The sequence below is a fragment of the Rattus norvegicus genome, chromosome 13, assembly GCF_036323735.1.
Source record: "Rattus norvegicus strain BN/NHsdMcwi chromosome 13, GRCr8, whole genome shotgun sequence".
NCBI classification, from domain to species: domain Eukaryota; kingdom Metazoa; phylum Chordata; class Mammalia; order Rodentia; family Muridae; genus Rattus; species Rattus norvegicus.
This window is the reverse complement of record NC_086031.1, coordinates 12,377,866-12,397,490: the sequence shown is the minus strand read 5'-3', so window position 1 is coordinate 12,397,490 and position 19,625 is coordinate 12,377,866. Positions and strand designations below refer to the sequence as shown.

The 19,625-nt window shown below is 36.1% G+C and overlaps 1 protein-coding gene across 2 annotated transcripts in view; it reads left to right on the top strand.

The window, feature by feature from the left end:
* Positions 1-19,025, top strand: part of Cntnap5bl1 (contactin associated protein family member 5B like 1) — a 1,004,796-nt gene extending 985,771 nt beyond the window's left edge. Inside the window, 3 exon segments of one of the 2 annotated variants that reach the window (NM_001329899.3) lie at positions 7,027-7,245; positions 10,715-10,786; positions 13,452-19,025. In NM_001329899.3, coding sequence (NP_001316828.2) covers positions 7,027-7,245; positions 10,715-10,786; positions 13,452-13,648 — 488 coding nt within the window. In that variant the 3' untranslated portion in view covers positions 13,649-19,025. 2 annotated transcript variants of the gene reach the window in all.
* Positions 19,026-19,625: the final 600 nt, after the last annotated feature.

The following is a 19,625-nucleotide window of genomic DNA, read 5'->3' as shown; positions in this document are numbered from 1 at the left end:
TATCCAATAAACTTGCCCTTGATTTTGGATTTTGGTTCTCCAGGTCATGATATCAAATAGTTCTTTCCCCTAGCTAATTTGGAGTCTAAATATTTTTCAAAATATATCGTACCATTAATGCAGATCCCCATGAAATGTGAAATATTTTTCAAATATTTTAATTGTTTTAGTTTTGTAATATTCTTTACACATTTTGTATAAAATTATTTCAAAATAACTCCTGGAGTTCTATTGCCATCTCCTGCTTTTTGTAGGTACTACACCTATTTGTATATGCAATCATACTCATAATCAAAATTAAATTAAAATGAATTTATGTGAACCTGCCTTCATATACAAACACACATACACACACACACACACAGAGAGAGAGAGAATTAAAATTAAAAAGTAAAATGAAATATTTTAAATGTAAATAAATATTACTGGGTTGTGCAGTAGCTACTTAATAAGAGATAAATACTGAAAATTTGTATCCTTTCACTTATTTGGAAGAATCCACAGGGAGATAAAAATATTTTAAGTTGTCCTTTGTGTTTTTTTTCTTTGTCTTTGTGTTTTTCTTTTTTGTATCAAATATATAATTATGCAACCCTCAAACAAAGTATTTATTTATTTTACTTTTTATTTTACTTTTGACTTACTTTTATAAGTGTGTGTGTGTGTGTGTGTGTGTGTGTGTGTATGTGTGTATGTACACACAGGTATTTACTGGTCTACGTTTACTACTCTGGGGTTTTCAGATAAAACTCATAACGTCATACAGGATAAGCATTTTTAATCCACTGACTCCTGTCAGAAACATCTAAGTTTACATAATAATTCTTCATCTCTTTCTTCTGTTTCTAAAACTTCTCATTGTCTATAGATTTAACATGTGTGCAGAACAAAGAATTGGGAAGAAATAAGAGCATTTCAAACAACCTTTCTTTAAAAGAAAGAATGTCCGTTTCTAACATTGCACTCAGTTTTTTTATGTTCCTATTTTGGCATCAAGAGTTTTGATTTGTGAAATTTTCTATAGTATTTCCATACTTGAGAGTTTTTGTTTAGCATTTTCTGTCAATGAGAAGAAACATTCTTGACTTGGACCTTTGAAGGCATAGTTCAATGAATTTTCACTTTCCACTGCCTAGAAATCTATGAACATCAAAATGTCATTCCAGTTTACATTTCCCTTCTCTTGCCTGTCACTTCTTTTCTTTATTTCTGAGATATAAACTTGCTCTTCATTCACTACCAGTAAATGGCTAACTTTCTCCTTCACATCCTAACAATCAATGGCTATATAAATGACTTGGCAATTATTTTCATGATTGAGGCATCTGAGATCATTTTAAATTATTTTGATGAAGCCATTGTAGACACAAAGGTCATTAGGTGTAAATTAAGGGGGTAAAAAATCATATGTTTAAGGGATCATGAAAATAGTTACAGGGAAATGGGACAACACTGCTTATCATAAAGACAGACAATGGAAGCTATGGAATGAAATGAAGAAACTGGGCATGAGAAAGAACCATACTGTCCTCCAAAGAATTCACAACCTGGCCATACTGATTCTGGTTTTAAGCCCAAGAGTGCGGCCAAATAGCCAATATATGGAAATTAAAGACAATGAATATGTAGTTGAAATATTTAAAATATATACAAAATATATAAATGTGTTATACTGGACACATGAAAGTATATTAACAGCTATTAGTTTTGCATGTAAGAAAGAAAAACTGAAAAGCTGGTTTTTTTTTACATGAATGTAGGAGGGAAAAAGCAAGATGGGGACAAAATTTAACAAGGCTGGAGAGATGGCTCCATGATTAAGAGAATTTTCTGTTCTTTCAAAGGACCTTAGTTTTATTCTCACTACTTACAAAACTAATTCTCACTTCACAAAATTTGATACCTTCTTTTTCCTCTATAGGTAACCATGTACAAACACATATGTTGAGATGTAGAAATACACACACACACACACACAGAGAGAGAGAGAGAGAGAGAGAGAGAGAGAGAGAGAGAGAGAGAGAGAGATGTATGAAAGGAAGGGAGAGGGAGAGGAATAGAAACAAGGAAGATTTTAAGAATTAGAGGAGAAATACAAAGGCTAGAATCACTAAGAATTATTAACATCTTCTAGTGTACCATCCTGTCCTTTTATCTTTGCCTTAATACTACTAGCCTAATATATGCTTAGAGTTCAAGGTATACATTATTTGAATGTTTATTTATCAGAATAGAATTGCAATGTATGCTGGTAGATAAGACAAGTCCTGCACTTGTTTCAAAATTTAAGAGGCTTCTTATAATAAAATAATCAGTTCAGCAGTCTAGATATATTGAAACTATTGCACCTTAACAAAAATATTGTCCATTATGCATTGCAGTTTATATAATTGCATCACAGCAATTTTATCTAATGACCATCTTCAAGAAAAGGAATGAGATGTCTTGACAAGAATGAGACATTTGATCTTGCTGTGAAGCCAACATTATTGTATCTTTATCTCATATAATGACTCAAAAAAGTCTTGAAATCTGAAAATGTTCATAGGCAACATTCCATCTCTCAAGTAATATTACCCAATTAGTAAGATGCACAAAAGTGGAACAGTTAAAATGTTTACTCACTCAATCTACTCAGCTGCCCAAAGACAATAAGCATGATATATCACTGGAAGACCTGATTTCATTTCTAATCCTATGGAGTGCTTATTTTTTTTAGCCTTGGTACAATTAGGAACTAAGTGTTGTAATGATCATAGTGATTTGATTGTGTGCAGGGGATTACCTGCATCCAGAGGTAAATCCTGATTGTAACAGAAATAAAAATTCTTTCAAATATCAAGAATTATAGTAGAGTATGATATACCTAAATTATTCTTTCTACAGTTAATAAAATACAGGAATGGAAAATTTGAAACTTGAAACATTTTTTTTATCAAAGAAGAAAAAGTCATTTTAGTTACTAGTCAGTAAGATAATATAAACTATTTTGAAAAAAAAGTATGTGTCTTTCATTGAATTTTTATTGTTTTTTATATTATTTTATTGTTTATTTTATATGTATTTTATTGTACTTTATATCTGTACTATATTTCAAATGTTATCTGCCTTCCCAGTTGCCTCTCCAAAAACCCCTATTCCATTCCCCTCCCCTTGCATCCATATTGATGTTCCCCCACCCACCTTCCCTCTATTGCCACATCACCCTAGCATTCCCCTACACTGGGGCATCAAACCTTCCTAATACCAAGGGCCTCCCCTCCCTTTGATTCCAGACAAGGCCATCCTCTCCTACATAGGTAGCTATAGCCATGGGTCAGTCCATGTGTATTCTTTGCTTGATCGTTTAGAGTTTGGAAGGTCTGGGGGCATCTAGTTGATTGATACTGTGGCTATTCCTATGGGGTTGCAAACCCCTTCAGTCCTTCCCCTAACTCCTACATTTTGGGTGCCCAAAAACCTTCTGATGGTGGGCTGAGAGCATCTGGATCTGTATTGTTCAGGCTCTGGTAGAGCCTCTCAGGAGACAGTTATAGGTTCCTGTCAGGAAGTACTTCTTGGCATCAATGATAGTGTTTGGGTTTGGTGTTTGCATATGGGATGGATCCCTAGGTGGGGCATCTCTGGATGGCCTTTCCTTCATTCTCTGCTTCACTCTTTGTCCGTGTATTTTCTTTAGACAGGAGCAATTATGGGTTAAAATATTGAGAAGTGTGTGTGGCCCCATCCCTCAACCAGGTGCCGTGCCTAACCTCACGACATAGTCTCTACAGGTTCCCTCTCCCCTTTGTTGGGTATGCTTTTCTGGCATCTGGGACTTTTGGATGGGTACCCCCAGTTCCCTATCCTCCATTGCTGTACCTATGTTGAATTTTCTTACTTTTGGTATATCTCCCCTGTTTCCTTCTACACATTATTCTGCTCCCCCATTCCTCTGCCCGTAATCTCTTTTCCCCAATTCCTGGCTAACCTCTACTTCCCGTGACAATTTTGTTCACCCTTCTAAGTAGGTCTGAGGCAACACTTTGGTCTTCCTTCTTCTTGACCTCTATATGGTCTGTAAATTGGATCATGGGTATTCTGAGCTTTTTCCTAATATCCCCTTATCAGTGAGGATATACCATGTGTATTGTTTTGTAGCTGTATTCCAATTTTCTGAGGAATCTCAGGATGATATTTTCTTTTTATTTTCTTAGAAAAATTCATCTTAAAACAGCATTCATTACCATGTGATATGGATGTATTTCTTTCTCTTTTTCTTAATTGGATGCTTTAATTTATATTTCAAATATTATTCCCTTTCCAGATTTTCCTGTTGTAACTTCCCTATACTATCTCTTTACCCTTCTTCTATAAGGGTGTTCCCCTCCCGATAAATTCCCATTACCGCCCCCTCGACGTTCCCCTACACTGTGGGTCCAACCTTGACAGGAACAAGGGCTTCTCTTTCCATCGGTGCCCAATATGGCCATCCTCAGCTACATAAGCAGTTGGAGCCATGGGCCAGTCCATGTATAGTCTTTGGGTAATAATTTAGTCCATGGGAGATCTGGTTGGTTAGCACTGTTGTTCTTATGGGGTTGCAAACCCCTTAGCTTCTTTAATCTTTTCTCTAATTCCACCAGCGAGGGTCCTGTTCTCAGTCAAATGGTTTGCTGCTAGCATTCCTCTCTGTATTTGACATGCTCTGGCTATGTTTCTTAGGAAACATGTATATCCAGTTTATGTCAGCATGCCTGTCTTAGCTTCATCAATCTTATCTAATTTTGGTGGCTGTATATAAATGAGCCACATGTGAGGCAAGCTCTGAATACCCGTTCCATCAATCTCTGCTCCCAACTTTGCCTCCATAGACCATCTTATGAATATTTTGTCTCCTCTTTTAAGAAGGACTGAAGCATTTGCATTTTGGTCATCTTTTGGTGCTTCATATGGTCTATGGATTGTATCTTGGGTAATTCGAGTTTTTAGGCTAATATCCACTTATCAGTGAGTGCATACCATGTGTGTTTCTGTGATTGGCTTACCTCACTCAGGATGATATTATCTGGTTCATTCCATTTGCTTATGAATTTCATTGTTTCTTTTATAGCTGAGTAGTACTAAATTGTATATATGTACCAAATTTACTCTATCCACTTCTCTGTTGAAGAACACCTGGGTTCTTTCCAGCTTCTGGTTGTTATACGTAAGCTCCTATGAACACAGTAGAGCATGTGTTTTTGCTGAATTTTGGAACATCTTTTGGGTATATACCTAGGAGAGGTAAAGCTGGGTATTCAGGTAATGGATTTTCCAATTTTCTGAGGAATCTCCAGACTGATTTCCATAGCTCTTGTACCAGTTTGCAATCCCAACAATAATGGAGTGTTCCTCTTTCTCCACATCCTTGTCAGCATCTGTTGTCACACTAAGCCATTCTGAATAGTGTTAGTCGGAATTTAAGGGTTGTTTTGATTTGCATTTCCCTGATAACTAAGGTATTTCTCAGGTATTTGTTATTCCTCAGCTTTGAATTCTTTGGCTTTGGCATCCATTTTTTAATATGGTTATTTAACTCTCTGGAATATACCTTCTTGAGTTCTTTATATATTTTGTATATTAGCCCTCTATCAGATATAGGATAGATAAAGATCTTTTCCCAATCTGTTGATTGCTGTTTTATATTAATGACAGTGTTCTTTGCCTTACAGAAGCTTTGCTGTTTTATGAGGTGTCATTTATTGATTCCTGAATTTAGAACATAAGCCAAGGGTCTTTGGTTTGGGAAATTTTTCCCAGTGCCCATGTGATCAAGAACCTTACCTACTTTTTTTCTATTAGCTTCGGTGTATGTGGTTTTATTTGGAGGTCCTTGATCTAGTTAGACTTAAGTTTGTACTGGGTGATGAGAATGCACTGATTTGCATTCTTTTACATGCTGACTTCCAGTGTAATGAGCACCATTTTTTGAAAATGCTATCTTTTTTCCACTAGATAGTTTTAGCTCCTTTGTCAAAGATCAAGTGATCATAGGTGTATTGGTTCATTTCTGAGTCTTCAATTCTATTCCACTGATCTACCTGCTTGTCTCTGTACCAATACCATGCATTTTTATCAGTATTCCTCTGTAATACTGCTTGAGGTCAGGGAAGACGATTCCGCCAGATTTTTTTTTAATTTTTTTCATCTTTATTAAATTGGGTATTGCTTATTTATATTTCAATTGTTATTCCGTTTCCCGGTTTCCAGGCCAACATCCCCCTAGCCCCTCCCCCTCCCCTTCTTTATGGGTGTTCCACTCCCCATCCTCCCCACATTACCACCCTGCCCCCAACAATCACGTTCACTGGGGGTTCAGTCTTGGCAGGACCAAGGGCTTCCCTTTCCACTGGTGCTCTTACTTGGCTATTCATTGCTACCTATGAGGTTGGATGCCAGGATCAGTCCATGTATAGTCTTTGGGTAGTGGCTTAGTCCCTGGAAGCTCTGGTTGGTTGGCATTGTTCATTTTGGGTCTCAAGCCCCTTAAAGCTCTTTCAGTCCTTTATAAGATTACTTCAATGGAGGTCCTGTTCTCAGTTCAGTGGTTTAATGATGGCATTCGCCTATGTATTTGCTGACATAACCACAGAATCTGAGGAAATTCAAAAAATCACCAGATTCTACTACCAAAGGCTATATTCAACAAAACTAGAAAATCTGGTAGAAATGTACAATTTTCTAGACAAATACCTGGTACCAAAGTTAAATCAAGATGATATTTTGTAATTCCATACATTTGCCTATGAATTTCATGAAATTATTGTTTTTAATAGCTGAGTACTACTCCACTATGTAAATGTACCACATTTTCTTTATCGATTCCTTTGTTGGATGAAATCTGTATTGTTTCCAGCTTCTGGCTATTACAAGCAACGCTGCTATGAATGTAGTAGAGCTTGTGTCTTTTTATTCTTTGTATTGTCTTTTGGGTATATGTCAAGCGGTGGTATGGCTAGGTCCATAGGTAGTACTATACCAAAAATTTCTTTTTATTCATTGCAGAGACTCTTGTGTTGAATCCAGAAGTTACTCAAGCAAATACATTGGGGTTCGTTGGGTGCCTTTCTTCAGTCCAATACAATCATATAGCACCATTGAAGGCAGCCCTCCGACATGCCAGCATTGCACCTGTGACTGTCCAAGGGACCTTGACAGAATCCAGCTGTGGCTCCATGGTAGAATCTTATGCTAATGGAGTGACTACTGTGTATTCTTCATCAGGTACTTCGCAGAGGATGTCTCTTTAGTTTCCATCACTAACACCACATCTGCTGTCTTATACATATAAATGGTTATTCATTAGCACCAGTAATTTGACTTGTATAATTGTAGGTGGTTATGAATTCTATCTGACTTCTGATGGGTCATATTTATATTTATAAATCACTCTAACAGAAGCAAATTAAAAAGGAAGAGTTTATTCTGCCTCAAAGTACAAGTGTCCAGTCCATCATAGATGATAGGAATTTGAAGTAAATGGTAACACTAATAAAAATGAAGGGAAGAATGATATATGCATGCCATTATTCAAATAATTTTCCATTTATGCAGTCCAGGATCCCATTCAGGGAGTTGTGCCATTCAAAATAGGAACAAGTTCTACTCTACCTCAGTTATAAAATCAAGATAAGGGCACAAGCATTTCTCAAGACCTGTCTCCTAGATGATTATAGATTGTATCAAATTTAATATTAACTCTAACTATTCCACATACAATGGTGAATGAAAATAGACAATACAAGGTTGTGAGTAATAGAATAGCAATTACTTTAATTAATCATAAATTTTAAGTATGAAATTTAACAATAGTTAGATAATGTATATTTATCTGATTGAAAATTAACACATTAACAATAAAATTAACTATACATATATTGAACATAATTTTAGATTCAGATGATGAGCAGTTATAACTACTGTATAGTTCCAGGTACTTCATATCATGTATGTGTACATAAATGTATGTGCATTTGTGCATTACTACTGTTTAAGTAAAAAATGATATGAGTATTTAGGGGGCATGAAACCATCTTAAAAAGACTTAGATAATACCAACTTCAATATTATGTTCTTGTTTTTTGGAGCAAGTGGAACACACTTATAGATATAAAAAGTATAAAATGTGATACTTTGAATTATTATGCAATGTTTTTTATTACATTAGCTGGAAATAGATAGGAAAGGGGGCTTAATAGCTCAAATAATTTTTGTACAATCATGAGGACCTGACTTATAGTTTCCAGCATTCACATAAAAGACTATGTGTGACAGTTAGCACTTGTAACCCAGTTTTTGACCAAAGGTTACAAGGTGCTCCCTGGCCAGCGAACCTCTCTGAATTTGTGAGCTCTAGATTCAGTCAGAAATATGGTCTCAATAACGACCATGAAAAATGATTAAAGAAAACACCAGTAATAAATCTCTTATATGAACCCTGTCTCCTATTGTATAAAATACTTGCCTAGACACTTGCATATTTGCACATAAACATATAAATATGTACATAAACATATATGTAAATGCATATTCTGTACATAAATATGTTTTCTGTCTATAATATGGGTGCTTGTGTATCTAATGAGAACATTTAATCATGACTACAAATTTGTTCATTTTATGATTTTTTTATTCATGTAAAGTTCATTTATTTTCTTTAACCAGTGAAACCCAAGATACTGACAAGTATTATTATGCTCAGCTACCAGGTTTTGTTACTGTTTCTTTATTATGATTGTTTTATTCAATTGATATGATATCTGTTATGTGGACATTGAATGAAGAGATCATCTTTTGTTGCTCAGCAATATCCCAGTGTGTTTTGGTATGTGTATGTGCCAGTGTGTGTGTGTGTGTATGTTTGCATGTGTATGTCTATGTGTGTACTTATTAATGCATACCTATCATCTATCTATCAAAGATCTATCTGACTTACATAAGTAAGTGTGGAGGTTAGTCAGCAACAGAATGAAGTAGAAGAAACTAGGGCTTAAGGCTCAGATTGTATCTTTAGTGTCATGTAAGGCTGGCAAGCTTGAACCTTTTAGGATTGGAATTTTGGGGAACTTTGATCATACTTGTGCTATATAGATTATTTCAAATGGTCCTATAATGGTCTGTATGGTTTTTAGAAGAGAGAGCCCATTGTCTTCATGATGGTGGGTTAAATAACAAGTTAATTGTGGAAGAAGACTGTGGACTTGAATTTTCTGGTGTGAAAGACATGCTTGTATTGTGAAGCATTTACTGTCCCTAAGAATGTATTATTTATAGTTTTAAAATTAACACATGGGCTAAATAAAGTTGGAACCATTTTGAGCTATATTAAGAATTATATGAACTTTGGACACTTAAGATTTGAGTATTCATGAAAAAGCAGAAGGGGTTCCAGGAAGGAGGATTGACATAGAATATGCCAAGTAAAAAAATTAAGTACATAGAAGGTAGTAGCTAAATATCTGGCATTTGTTCGTGTCATCTTCCTCTCCAACTTTTTCTTTCCTTACCTTCCTGCCACTCTCTCTGTGTCTCCCTTACTACATCCCCTGGGGCCTCACTGTCAGTCTCTCTGAGATCATGTTGCTTCATCTATACTCCTTCTCAGTTCTCGTTTCACATATTCCCCTCTGTCTCATTCTGACTCTTTATGACTTTGTCCCCTATCTTTCTTCTCCATATTCTTTCCTATCCACCTCCACATTCTTTTCCTCTGTCCTATCTATCTCCTCTCTCCTCTTCATCCCTTTTTCCTCTCAATTCTCCAGTTGCTGTTTACCTCACTTTCTCTCTCTCTCTCTCTCTCTCTCTCTCTCTCTCTCTCTCTCTCTCTCTCTATCTCTCTCTCTCCTTTTTCCTCTACATCTCCCATTCTCTATTACATGACAAGATCAATGTCACCCTTCACTATATACTTAGTTAAAGTCCAGTAAATGATAAATAAGTCTCTGTATCCAAAGAAAATTTGAATTAGAACAATATCTTGGAGGTTAATTGTGCACAGTGGATAGCTGCTCTTCTAATGAGGGCTGTCGCAGGGTACTAATTCTTCCAGGAGCTACAGCTCTCCTTGTCAGTAGACTCAAGTCTACTGCAGTCAATGCCACCAAAGAGTACATTGAGACAAATGGGAAAGTGCGTTTGGAGCAAAAGGCAGCCATCAGTGCTATGAAATATCCCGCAAAGTAGAAGGCTGAGGAGAACACTAAAGGTACATTGGCCAGGCAGCAACCTCACTGAGCTTTAGACTATCTCATACCTTACTTATAAGCTAATGCATGCATAAATTACAGATTGTAAGCAGGGCACTTTATTCAACTTTAAATATGTACAAAGTATGTTTATGTATGTGTCACGAAACATGTGGAAGTAAGGGGGCAAGTCTTTGGGAGTCAGGACTCTTCTTCCTCTTGTTTCAGAGGCACAGTCTCCATTGAATCTATATGTGATCTAGATAGGTAATCTACTCTCTTACTTGTAGCACATTTTGGACCTGCAGAATTCAGCTTTTAATATAGGTTCTGGCATTGAACTCAGTACACAATTTTAAATAACATTTATTTAGGTTCCTTTCAAACACTTGTTCATATCTCACAACAGCAATCTTGTTATGGTTCATAGATGTACATTACATATTCTCTTTCTGTGATTGACTAAATGATAAAGTTTACTTTTTTGTGTCTTTTCCTCTTTCAAGATCCCTTTGGAAATACAGATGAGCATGAGCCTCTCACAAATGCAATCCAGAGTGACTCAGCATTCATTGGAGGTAATCTGTCTTCATTCCTGAAAGCAGGAGAAATATGCATGACCCTGCTCACTGCAGAAAGTTACCTGAAGTCTTCCTTACATATGATCATCCAGAACACAGAATCAGACACTCTCTGTCTAGCACTTTAGTCTTTTTATACATGGTGCAAGATTAACAACAGATCCTCCTTCAGTGCCAAAAGTTCTTCGATTTCATTTTGCCTTAAATACAGCAGGAAGCTGAGTTCTGAAGCAACAGTTGCAACATTTACTCACAGGCGTCCATCCTGGATCATGTTCATTTCATCCATTTGTCACTTCTAAAGCACAGATAAAACATACCAATAAAATTATGCAATAAAATTATGTGAGGAATGAAGTCACATTGGGGCAGACAGATATAGAGAACTGCAGTCATTTTCAGTCTACCTTTACTATGTGACTTAGATTAGATCTAATGAACAGGATTAACCCTATATTACTGAAGTTCCAAATCTAGCAGTCCATCTGTTTCTGGATATAGAGCTTGACTGCTCAGCTTAAACCTCATTTCGCACCACCTTTGCTTACTTTATTGTATTTGAATTAATTGTTGGCTACTTCCTACTTTAGTTTTCATTCTCTTAGCTAGTCTAATGCCTGTAGTAGTCAGTAGTTTGATGCTCTGATCTGGGTCTTGCAACATGGATGATCTCTCATATTTGGTTTAATATAAGATACCTGAGATATGAAAATCCACTGATGGTTTATAACTCTAGCTAGTGCCTCACCCCTGCATTCTGGCAGCTGGGATATATGCATCCACACAAGATGGAGTTTTCAAAAAGTCACCAGGAGTCATTCATTTTACTCCAACACTGGATCAGAGATGTACTAGGAGTATAGAGAAATAGGATAAGAGATATGGTTAAATCCTTCCTAGAATGAGCAGACTACGAAGGACACAGGAAATCAGGCATTGGTAACAGCATAGAAACTGGTTCCAGAAAATATAACTGGGATGGAAGGAGGCCATCACAGTAGCATACCAAAGAAGTCAAATAACTACCTTTCCTTCGGAAATTCCTTAAGTTATCTATGTGAGCTACTTGCCTTCTTCAGGGATGATGATTGAACTTGGTATTTCTTTGAAATCAGTAAATGTCATAGAAAATTTGGTACTTCTATTTGTAACTATAAATTCCCATTTGGTAAATAAAGAGTTTTGGCCTTCTGGACTCATTGGCAAACTGGCTTGAGTCTCTCTGAGAGTGGGAAGGCTTTCAAAGTCCCACAGAAGATCCAGGAATGCTTGCTCAGCTGACAGGCTTCAGTAACCCTTTCAAACCTGTGGCAGAAAAAAGGGGAATGCCAGGTACATTTTAAGTCAACAGTTCATGCTTCAGAGTCATTTGTTGCAACCCTGATTAGACTATGAATTTTAATACTGTATTCTCTTCTTTAAAAATATTTGGGACTGAACCCCCAGTGAACTAGATTGTTGGGGGGAGGGCAGCAAGGGGGGAGGATGGGGAGGGGATCGCCATAAAGAAGGGGAGGGGGATGTTTGCCCAGAAACCGGGAAAGGTAATAACACTCGAAATGTATATAAGAAATACTCAAGTTAATAAAATAAAATAAAATAAAGAAAAAAATTGGAAAATATAGTACAAAATGAGTTTAAAATATATGACAAACAGGTGGTCTTAGTTATTGTCACAGCCATTTTAAAAGTGGTGGAAATAGGTTTATATATTTAACTGTGTGATATATTGTCACATAAATAGTTCCATTTAGACCAAGGAATTCTTGGCAAGGATGAGCAATGACCAGCAACAAATTTCTAAAATAGGTACTTTTTTACTAGTTAGAGAACTTAAAAATATGTAAATATGCATACTTTAACAGAAATGAAATTATTCTTAATGTTGATATTAATTTTTAATTTTGTGTACATGTTGTTTGTTGCTGACTGGGTTGAATTTTTGTTCATTTATTTTGAAATAAAGTATCTGTATGTAGTCCAGGAAGGTGAAATGGAACAGAAAGTAAGGGAGACTTTGCCTCAAAACAATGTGGAAGGCAAGAACCAACTACTGAAAGTTGTCTTTTGTCATTAACACAAGTGTTATGGTAGTCAGGTAATTACATACCTACACACACACACACACACATACAAACACACACACAAACACACACACACAAATGCATATGTACACATATATACGTGCAAATACACATGAGAAAAATGAGAGAGAGAGAGAGAGAGAGAGAGAGAGAGAGAGAGAGAGAGAGAGAGAGAGAGAATCAGAAAGACAGAGAGACAGGAAGAAACAAAGAGAGGGGGGTATCATTTTAAACCAAAGAGTTCTTGACAAGACTTGGTGTATTTAAATTTCTTTGATAGATACATAGCAAAACCCAAAACAAAACATTACTCTGTAAACACACAGTCCTTGTTGTTCTAACACTATATTTATTATTTGGATATCAACATAACATTGTAGAAGAAGAACCCTTTCTCTCTCAATACTGTGATTGCATGAGTTTTTGTAGAAACTGATAGTAAAGGACTTCTAAACAGGTCTTTAATTCTAGATATAAGGTAGATTAGACTTTGTATAATTGTATGTTACCTTTCTTTAGACTGAATTTTCTCAATGACAATTTTCTTTTCTTCCCCCTCCCCGCCTTTCCCCTAACAGGTGTCATAGCAATTGTGACATTTATTGCTTTTGGTGTCATTGGAATCATGACCCACTTCCTCTATCAGCACAAGCAGTCACACCATACCAATCCAATGAAGGAGAAGGAATATCCAGAAAACTTGGACAGTTCCTTTAGAAATGACATTGACTTGCAAAATACAGTCAGTGACTGCAAACGGGAATATTTCATCTGAGCTTCTATAGGGTCATCAGGTCCTCTATTTTTGTGGAGATTTCCAACTCTTTTTCTTTTCTCTTTTCTTCCTTTTAATTTAGGCATTCTCTTTCTCTCACATGCCATTGATTTTCTAGAATACATGTGCATCCACCAAGATCTCCTTGACTCAGATCAGGAAATGGGGTAGCTGTGGATATTGTACTTCATTGGTAAATGTGTCATTGTGAAAATGACTACTGGAAACAGAGACTTCACTATTTTAAACAAGGAAGAGACACATGTGTCCACATCTACATTCTATGTTTGTAGTCCAGTTTCTAAACTTCACTCTTCAGATTCTCAGGCACTTGATCTTGCCAGCTTCTACTACACTTGAGCTCTGTGGTTTTTGCCTTTAACAATTGTCCCTGTTCAATATTATATGGTTAGGTACTGTGGCTTTAGAGAAGAAAAAGGAGTGTATATATGAGACAGAGAAAGCTATTGCCAGATCATCTTTCAAGGAATGTGTTTATCAGTAAGAAGTTTCCCAATAGTGTATGAAAGTATGAAGAAAAGTAAATTGACCTACAGAAATCAAAGTTTATACCTCCTGAGAGAGGAGGGAAGTTTTGAGACATTAGACCACAAAGAAATGTTTCTAAATTTGGTATATTTTGTATGTGCATGTGTGCTTGTGTGTGTGTGTGTGTGTGTGCGTGTGTGTGTGTGTGTGTGTGTGTGTGTGTGTGTGTGTGTGTGTGCATGGTTGTGAATATCATGTATTTGAAAAGTATCCAGGACATTCTCTTAAAGTACGGCTGAATGAGCAACGGACTCATTAGTTTGTTACCCTGATGAAGCACCATTCATTTGTCCCACCTCTAGCCTTTCTCTACTCAGAACTTAAATTTCTAGGAGAATCTGACTCCATGAAGGGTTGGGGAGCTGAGTTGAGAGACGCTAAAAGTTTTCATCGGTCTTAGGATGGCAGCTCTTCATAGCACCTTGGAGAACAAAGAGAATGTATTCATGGGGCCCTAGTTGTAAGAATATTCACCTGGGGGGCTGGGGATTTAGCTCAGTGGTAGAGCGCTTACCTAGGAAGCGCAAGGCCCTGGGTTCGGTCCCCAGCTCCGAAAAAAAGAACCAAAAAAAAAAAAAAAAAAAAGAATATTCACCTGGTAGACCCAGGGCAGAGGGAGATCCCTCTTGCCTTGTGTTTTTGATGGCATTTGGAAATAAACAAGAGATGTTTAATTATGTTAGTTTAATGTTCATACCATACTTGTCCCCTCTGATTCCATTCATTATCCTTTCCATAGAATTTCAGTACTTTCTAATAATAAATGAATGAATAGTAGGCAGCTACTTTTCTCTTCTCTTGCTATGCTATTTTCTGGCATGGCTAGCAGGAGGTTTCAAGAAAGATGTAAGGAATAGTTCTTCCTATAACTTGCCACTTGCCATCTACATTTTGTGAGAGCATGTTAGCTATGACCATCCTAAGATTTTCTTTCTTTTTTTTTTTTTTTTTTTTTTTTTTTTTTTCCAGAGCTGGGGACCGAACCCAGGGCCTTGCGCTTCCTAGGTAAGCGCTCTACCACTGAGCTAAATCCCCAGCCCCTAAGATTTTCAAAAGAAAAGAAACATAGATGTACATGTGTCGTGGCCACATAAATAGAATTCAAATAAAACTATAAATTATTGCTATAAAAAGGCATAGCCCAACCTAACTGAGCTTGTATGAAAACTAGAAATAATAAGAAAAAAAACTACATGGAAAATGAAAAATATTGTGAAAGTTGAATCCAATCAAGAAATGTTTGTTAAAGGAAAAATGTACAGGTTATCAGGATTCCCATGATATAACACATATAATGAATTCATTATAACAAGTGAGATATTTCTGAAGCAGCCAGAGACTGTCTCCTGTGCATGGCAGTGTGGTCACCTCTAGATGAGTGGAGGACTTAATGGAGTCCTTAGTTTGTGAAGAACTTCAAATTTTTCCGGCCTATACCTGCACTCATGAGCATATAGCTTTTTCGTGCTGTTGACTGATGTGCCTAAGTAGGATAGTAATGCACCTCAGGCTTTGGGTTCTTTTGGCAGTAAAACATAAAATTCATTCAAAGAAGCATCTTGAATTTACTGCTGGTGGGTAATAATGACCATTTTATGGTAATAATATTTTCACCTGTGTCATTAGACCACTTCCAAGAAAAAAGTAGAGAAAAACTAACCAAACATTTCAGCCCTCAGAAAATAGAACAAGCAAGATCTTAGCCAATTTCCATTGCAGGGCAGACCTGATTTGCAAAGCAGGTAACTGACAGTCAGTAGGCCCTCTATCTTCTTAATAAGTATCCCTCCTCTTACTGTCCAACACTGTCTCTGTAACGTAGGTTTTTAGTAAAGACCTTACTAGCATAATCCAATTTCCCACCTGTAGCTTTTCTTCTCTTGCAGAATTACAGAGAGAAGGATGAAATGGGACACAGACCACAACTATGAGAAATTGTACTAAATATATGTTATTTGCTTATTAATTTTGTTAATTCTGATATACCACTTTTTCTTTTAGAATATTGTTAATTTTTCCTAGTGAATTTATTTTAAAGTAATTCTAATAAACATGCCCTTTTAAAATTTTATATCTAATAAGAGGAATGTTCACCAAATCGAACAATAGATATTAAAAGTATATTTCTTTCTCTTTCTACTTGCCTGTTGTCCAGTTTTTACTTTTGAATTTTATGACACCAATCTATGGAACAATTGTTTAGTTTGTTTGTTTACCAACTGCTTCAATTTTTTGGAATTCTCTAGATCTATAACACATCAACTATATTACAACAGCAGTCTGGAAAGAGACTCACAGGCACTTATGTAGTTCTTCCACTTATTTTTCCTTGAACAACTCTTTGTGTATGCTCTGTCCTCAACTGTTGTCCAGGCCATGTTTCAACTAAATAAATAAACATGCGAGATCATACCTTCATATGGCAAAGGAGTTTAATAGAAAAGGGTAAAGACAAAAGTGAACATGCTTCAGTTCTTGAAGGCTAACTGAGTATTGTTTCATTTCTCTCAATCTGACTGGAAATAATCCCTTGAAAAGACTCAGTTTTTCTGAATCGCTTCTGTACACTATGAGAATTTCTTGGAAATTTCTCAACCTCTCTCTGGCTTTCCACCTAGCCTTCCTCATGTCATTGTTTTGAAGATGTTTCTTGTTCTTCTTTCTTATCTCTGTGTTCACAAATTCTAAATAATTGATCCACCTAAATGGGGAGAAACATAAACACACACATACATACACACACACACACACACACACACGCACACACACACACACACACACAGAGAGAGAGAGAGAGAGAGAGAGAGAGAGAGAGAGAGAGAGAGAGAGAAGTAACAGGAAACTAAGTTCATATCTACCTTGGAAAAAGAGAAGTATTAGCACTTTTTGTTGGAGATTCTTTAAATGATCAGGCAAAGTAGTTATGATTGTTATGCTATTTATAAGTGATCCCCTCCTACCTTATTTTGCACTAAGGTACTCTGGTGAAGAGTAAGAAGCACATTTTGTAGTGAAACGCTTTGGGTGCTAATCCTCTAAACTTTGCAGTCTATAAAGTGGTTACACGAATATGAGCAAGGCAAAAGAAATAGTGATCTTCTGTGTTACAGCATACTTAATGGAACTCAAGTAGGAAAAGTATAATTACAGAGAGCAAGTAAGTGTATTTGGAGGAGAGTCAAACTTCTACCATGAAGTAAGGATGGTTCTCCTCCCATTTCCTTGGCTCCTAATTCAGGAGTCTCTTCTATGCTTATTTTTTTACACCTTAGAGAAGATACAATATTAGGCCCTGTGAGAGAAATCTGTTACTCATTCTCACATGGCATTTCCTTCTACTCTGGTGATTTTGAAGTTTTAGGTTTCACTAGCATAGTCTAGAGATGTTTTGGAATTACCACATTAGTGATTTTATCTGACCAGGGTGAACACTCTAATAACACTCTTAACTAAACAATGAACAAGATCCCCAGTTCCATTGCCTTTAATAAACTTCTCCATGCTGGAAGTAAGAAAATGTTGAAATCAGTCTAGTGTTCTTCTTTTCCCTTCCTTTGTCATGCCATCTTGGCCAGCATAATGATAAAAGAGTATGTCACTCTGAATCTGTACACACTTCAATGAGTACTTCAGAGAGCCACCACCTGGAACTCTATGCAGAGTCTTCCCTTGATGTTCCTCAGTGACAAGTAAAATTTGCATCGCATATGAGAATAAAATTAGGAGGCATGTCACAAGTTATGATAAGTCTGATTTGTGCTAGTGATTATGTCTTATTCAAAATTTGATTAGCATTTTATGGTGCCATGTTTCAGATCCCAGCAGTAAATCTCAGAGCACATGGAAAAGACACTGAGTATGCAGAACAGGCCACTGTCATTCTGTAGCCCACTTGAATTTCTTTCTCAGATGTATATTTTAAGTTCAGTGTCATTGGATGAAATAAATGGGTCTCTATCTAGTTTTACTTTTACATTATAGTCAGCCATATTTCAAAGACATACATGAAGTACTAACATAGTCACTTCTTTTTGAATGACAGTACCAATAAGTATAATATTGACCTGCCTTAAATAGCATTGCAAAAAAAAAAAAAGTAAATATCCATACCTGGCTCAAACTAGTGTAGTTGTATTATGAGAAGGGCTTTGCATTTAGTGAAGGTTAATGCAAATAATTTTATATTGAGTTTAGGAATAAACAGGCTTCTCAATTGCCAGTGTGCTCTTTAACAAATATTTCCCACTGCCAGCGTACTTTTGGCAAGAAAGTAGAAGGTAAGGACATGAAAACATATGACATATTCTGATTATACCTTATAAAGTATGAAACACTTCAAATTTCGTTCATCAATTTCCAAATTCCAAAGACAAAGACTTACAATATTGATCTGATATGAGAAAGTAGAGTCTTCCTGACAAGATCAGGACTTTCTAAGAAGAATGATAGATCAGGGGCTTACTTTAAGAAACTAAATAACAAAGTATAAAAAACAATTTGTCAAATATATACCAGAATTTTTTTGTTTTCGATAAAAGCACAACAGAGGCAAAAAGGACCATTTGTTTCCTTTGGGGTTAACTAGAGACTCCTTCATTCTTTGTTTTTGTTTGTTTTTTTTCCTTGTAACAAAATGCCTAGTCCCATGTGATGTTGCTATATTCCTGGTCTATTTTGTAGACCATGTAATATGTTTTATTACATTGTATGGAGAATGCTAAAGTTAGCCTTAAATTTCTTTAAGTTTTTTTTTGCTGTACAGAAATAATATACATGTAAATATTGTATATTTAATAAAGAATTTTGTATCTTTTGTGTGAAATACAAATGTCTTGCTGATTTGTTCTTCAGGTAATGAGGTGTCAAGTAGTTAATCACTCAATACTCACTTTGATTTCTTAAAGCATTAACCCATTAGCCAACATGACCCATGAAAAAACATAAAGCACCTACACTCTGTGTTCATTGGTAGCTCAAAGTACTGTCTAGGATTCTCTCCTGCATAACTGACTTACTCCATGTGCATGTCAAGCACAAAAATGCATATAAGAAAGCTGACTAATTTGGTTAAAATTTTTTTGAACCATCCCTACTTCAACATTCCTTAGATACATATAGTCCTTTTGACCACTTCTTAGTGTCCAATTTGTGTCTTCTTTTGCCTACATTTCTGTCTTCAAGAAAACTGTTACATAAAAATAACTCTATGCTTGAAAGAACAGACAATACATTACTCTTGGGGAAATTTGTCATCCTATAGTATTATTTAGATTTATTTTTATGAGTTATCTGGTAGACATTGACTCATTAATGAATACAAATATGATTTAATGGACTGGAATGCAAATCAGTTGGTAAAGGGCTTCATAGTATGTACAAATGCCCTGGGTTTCATTCCCAAGTTCAAAAAAACATGACATGGGGAAAA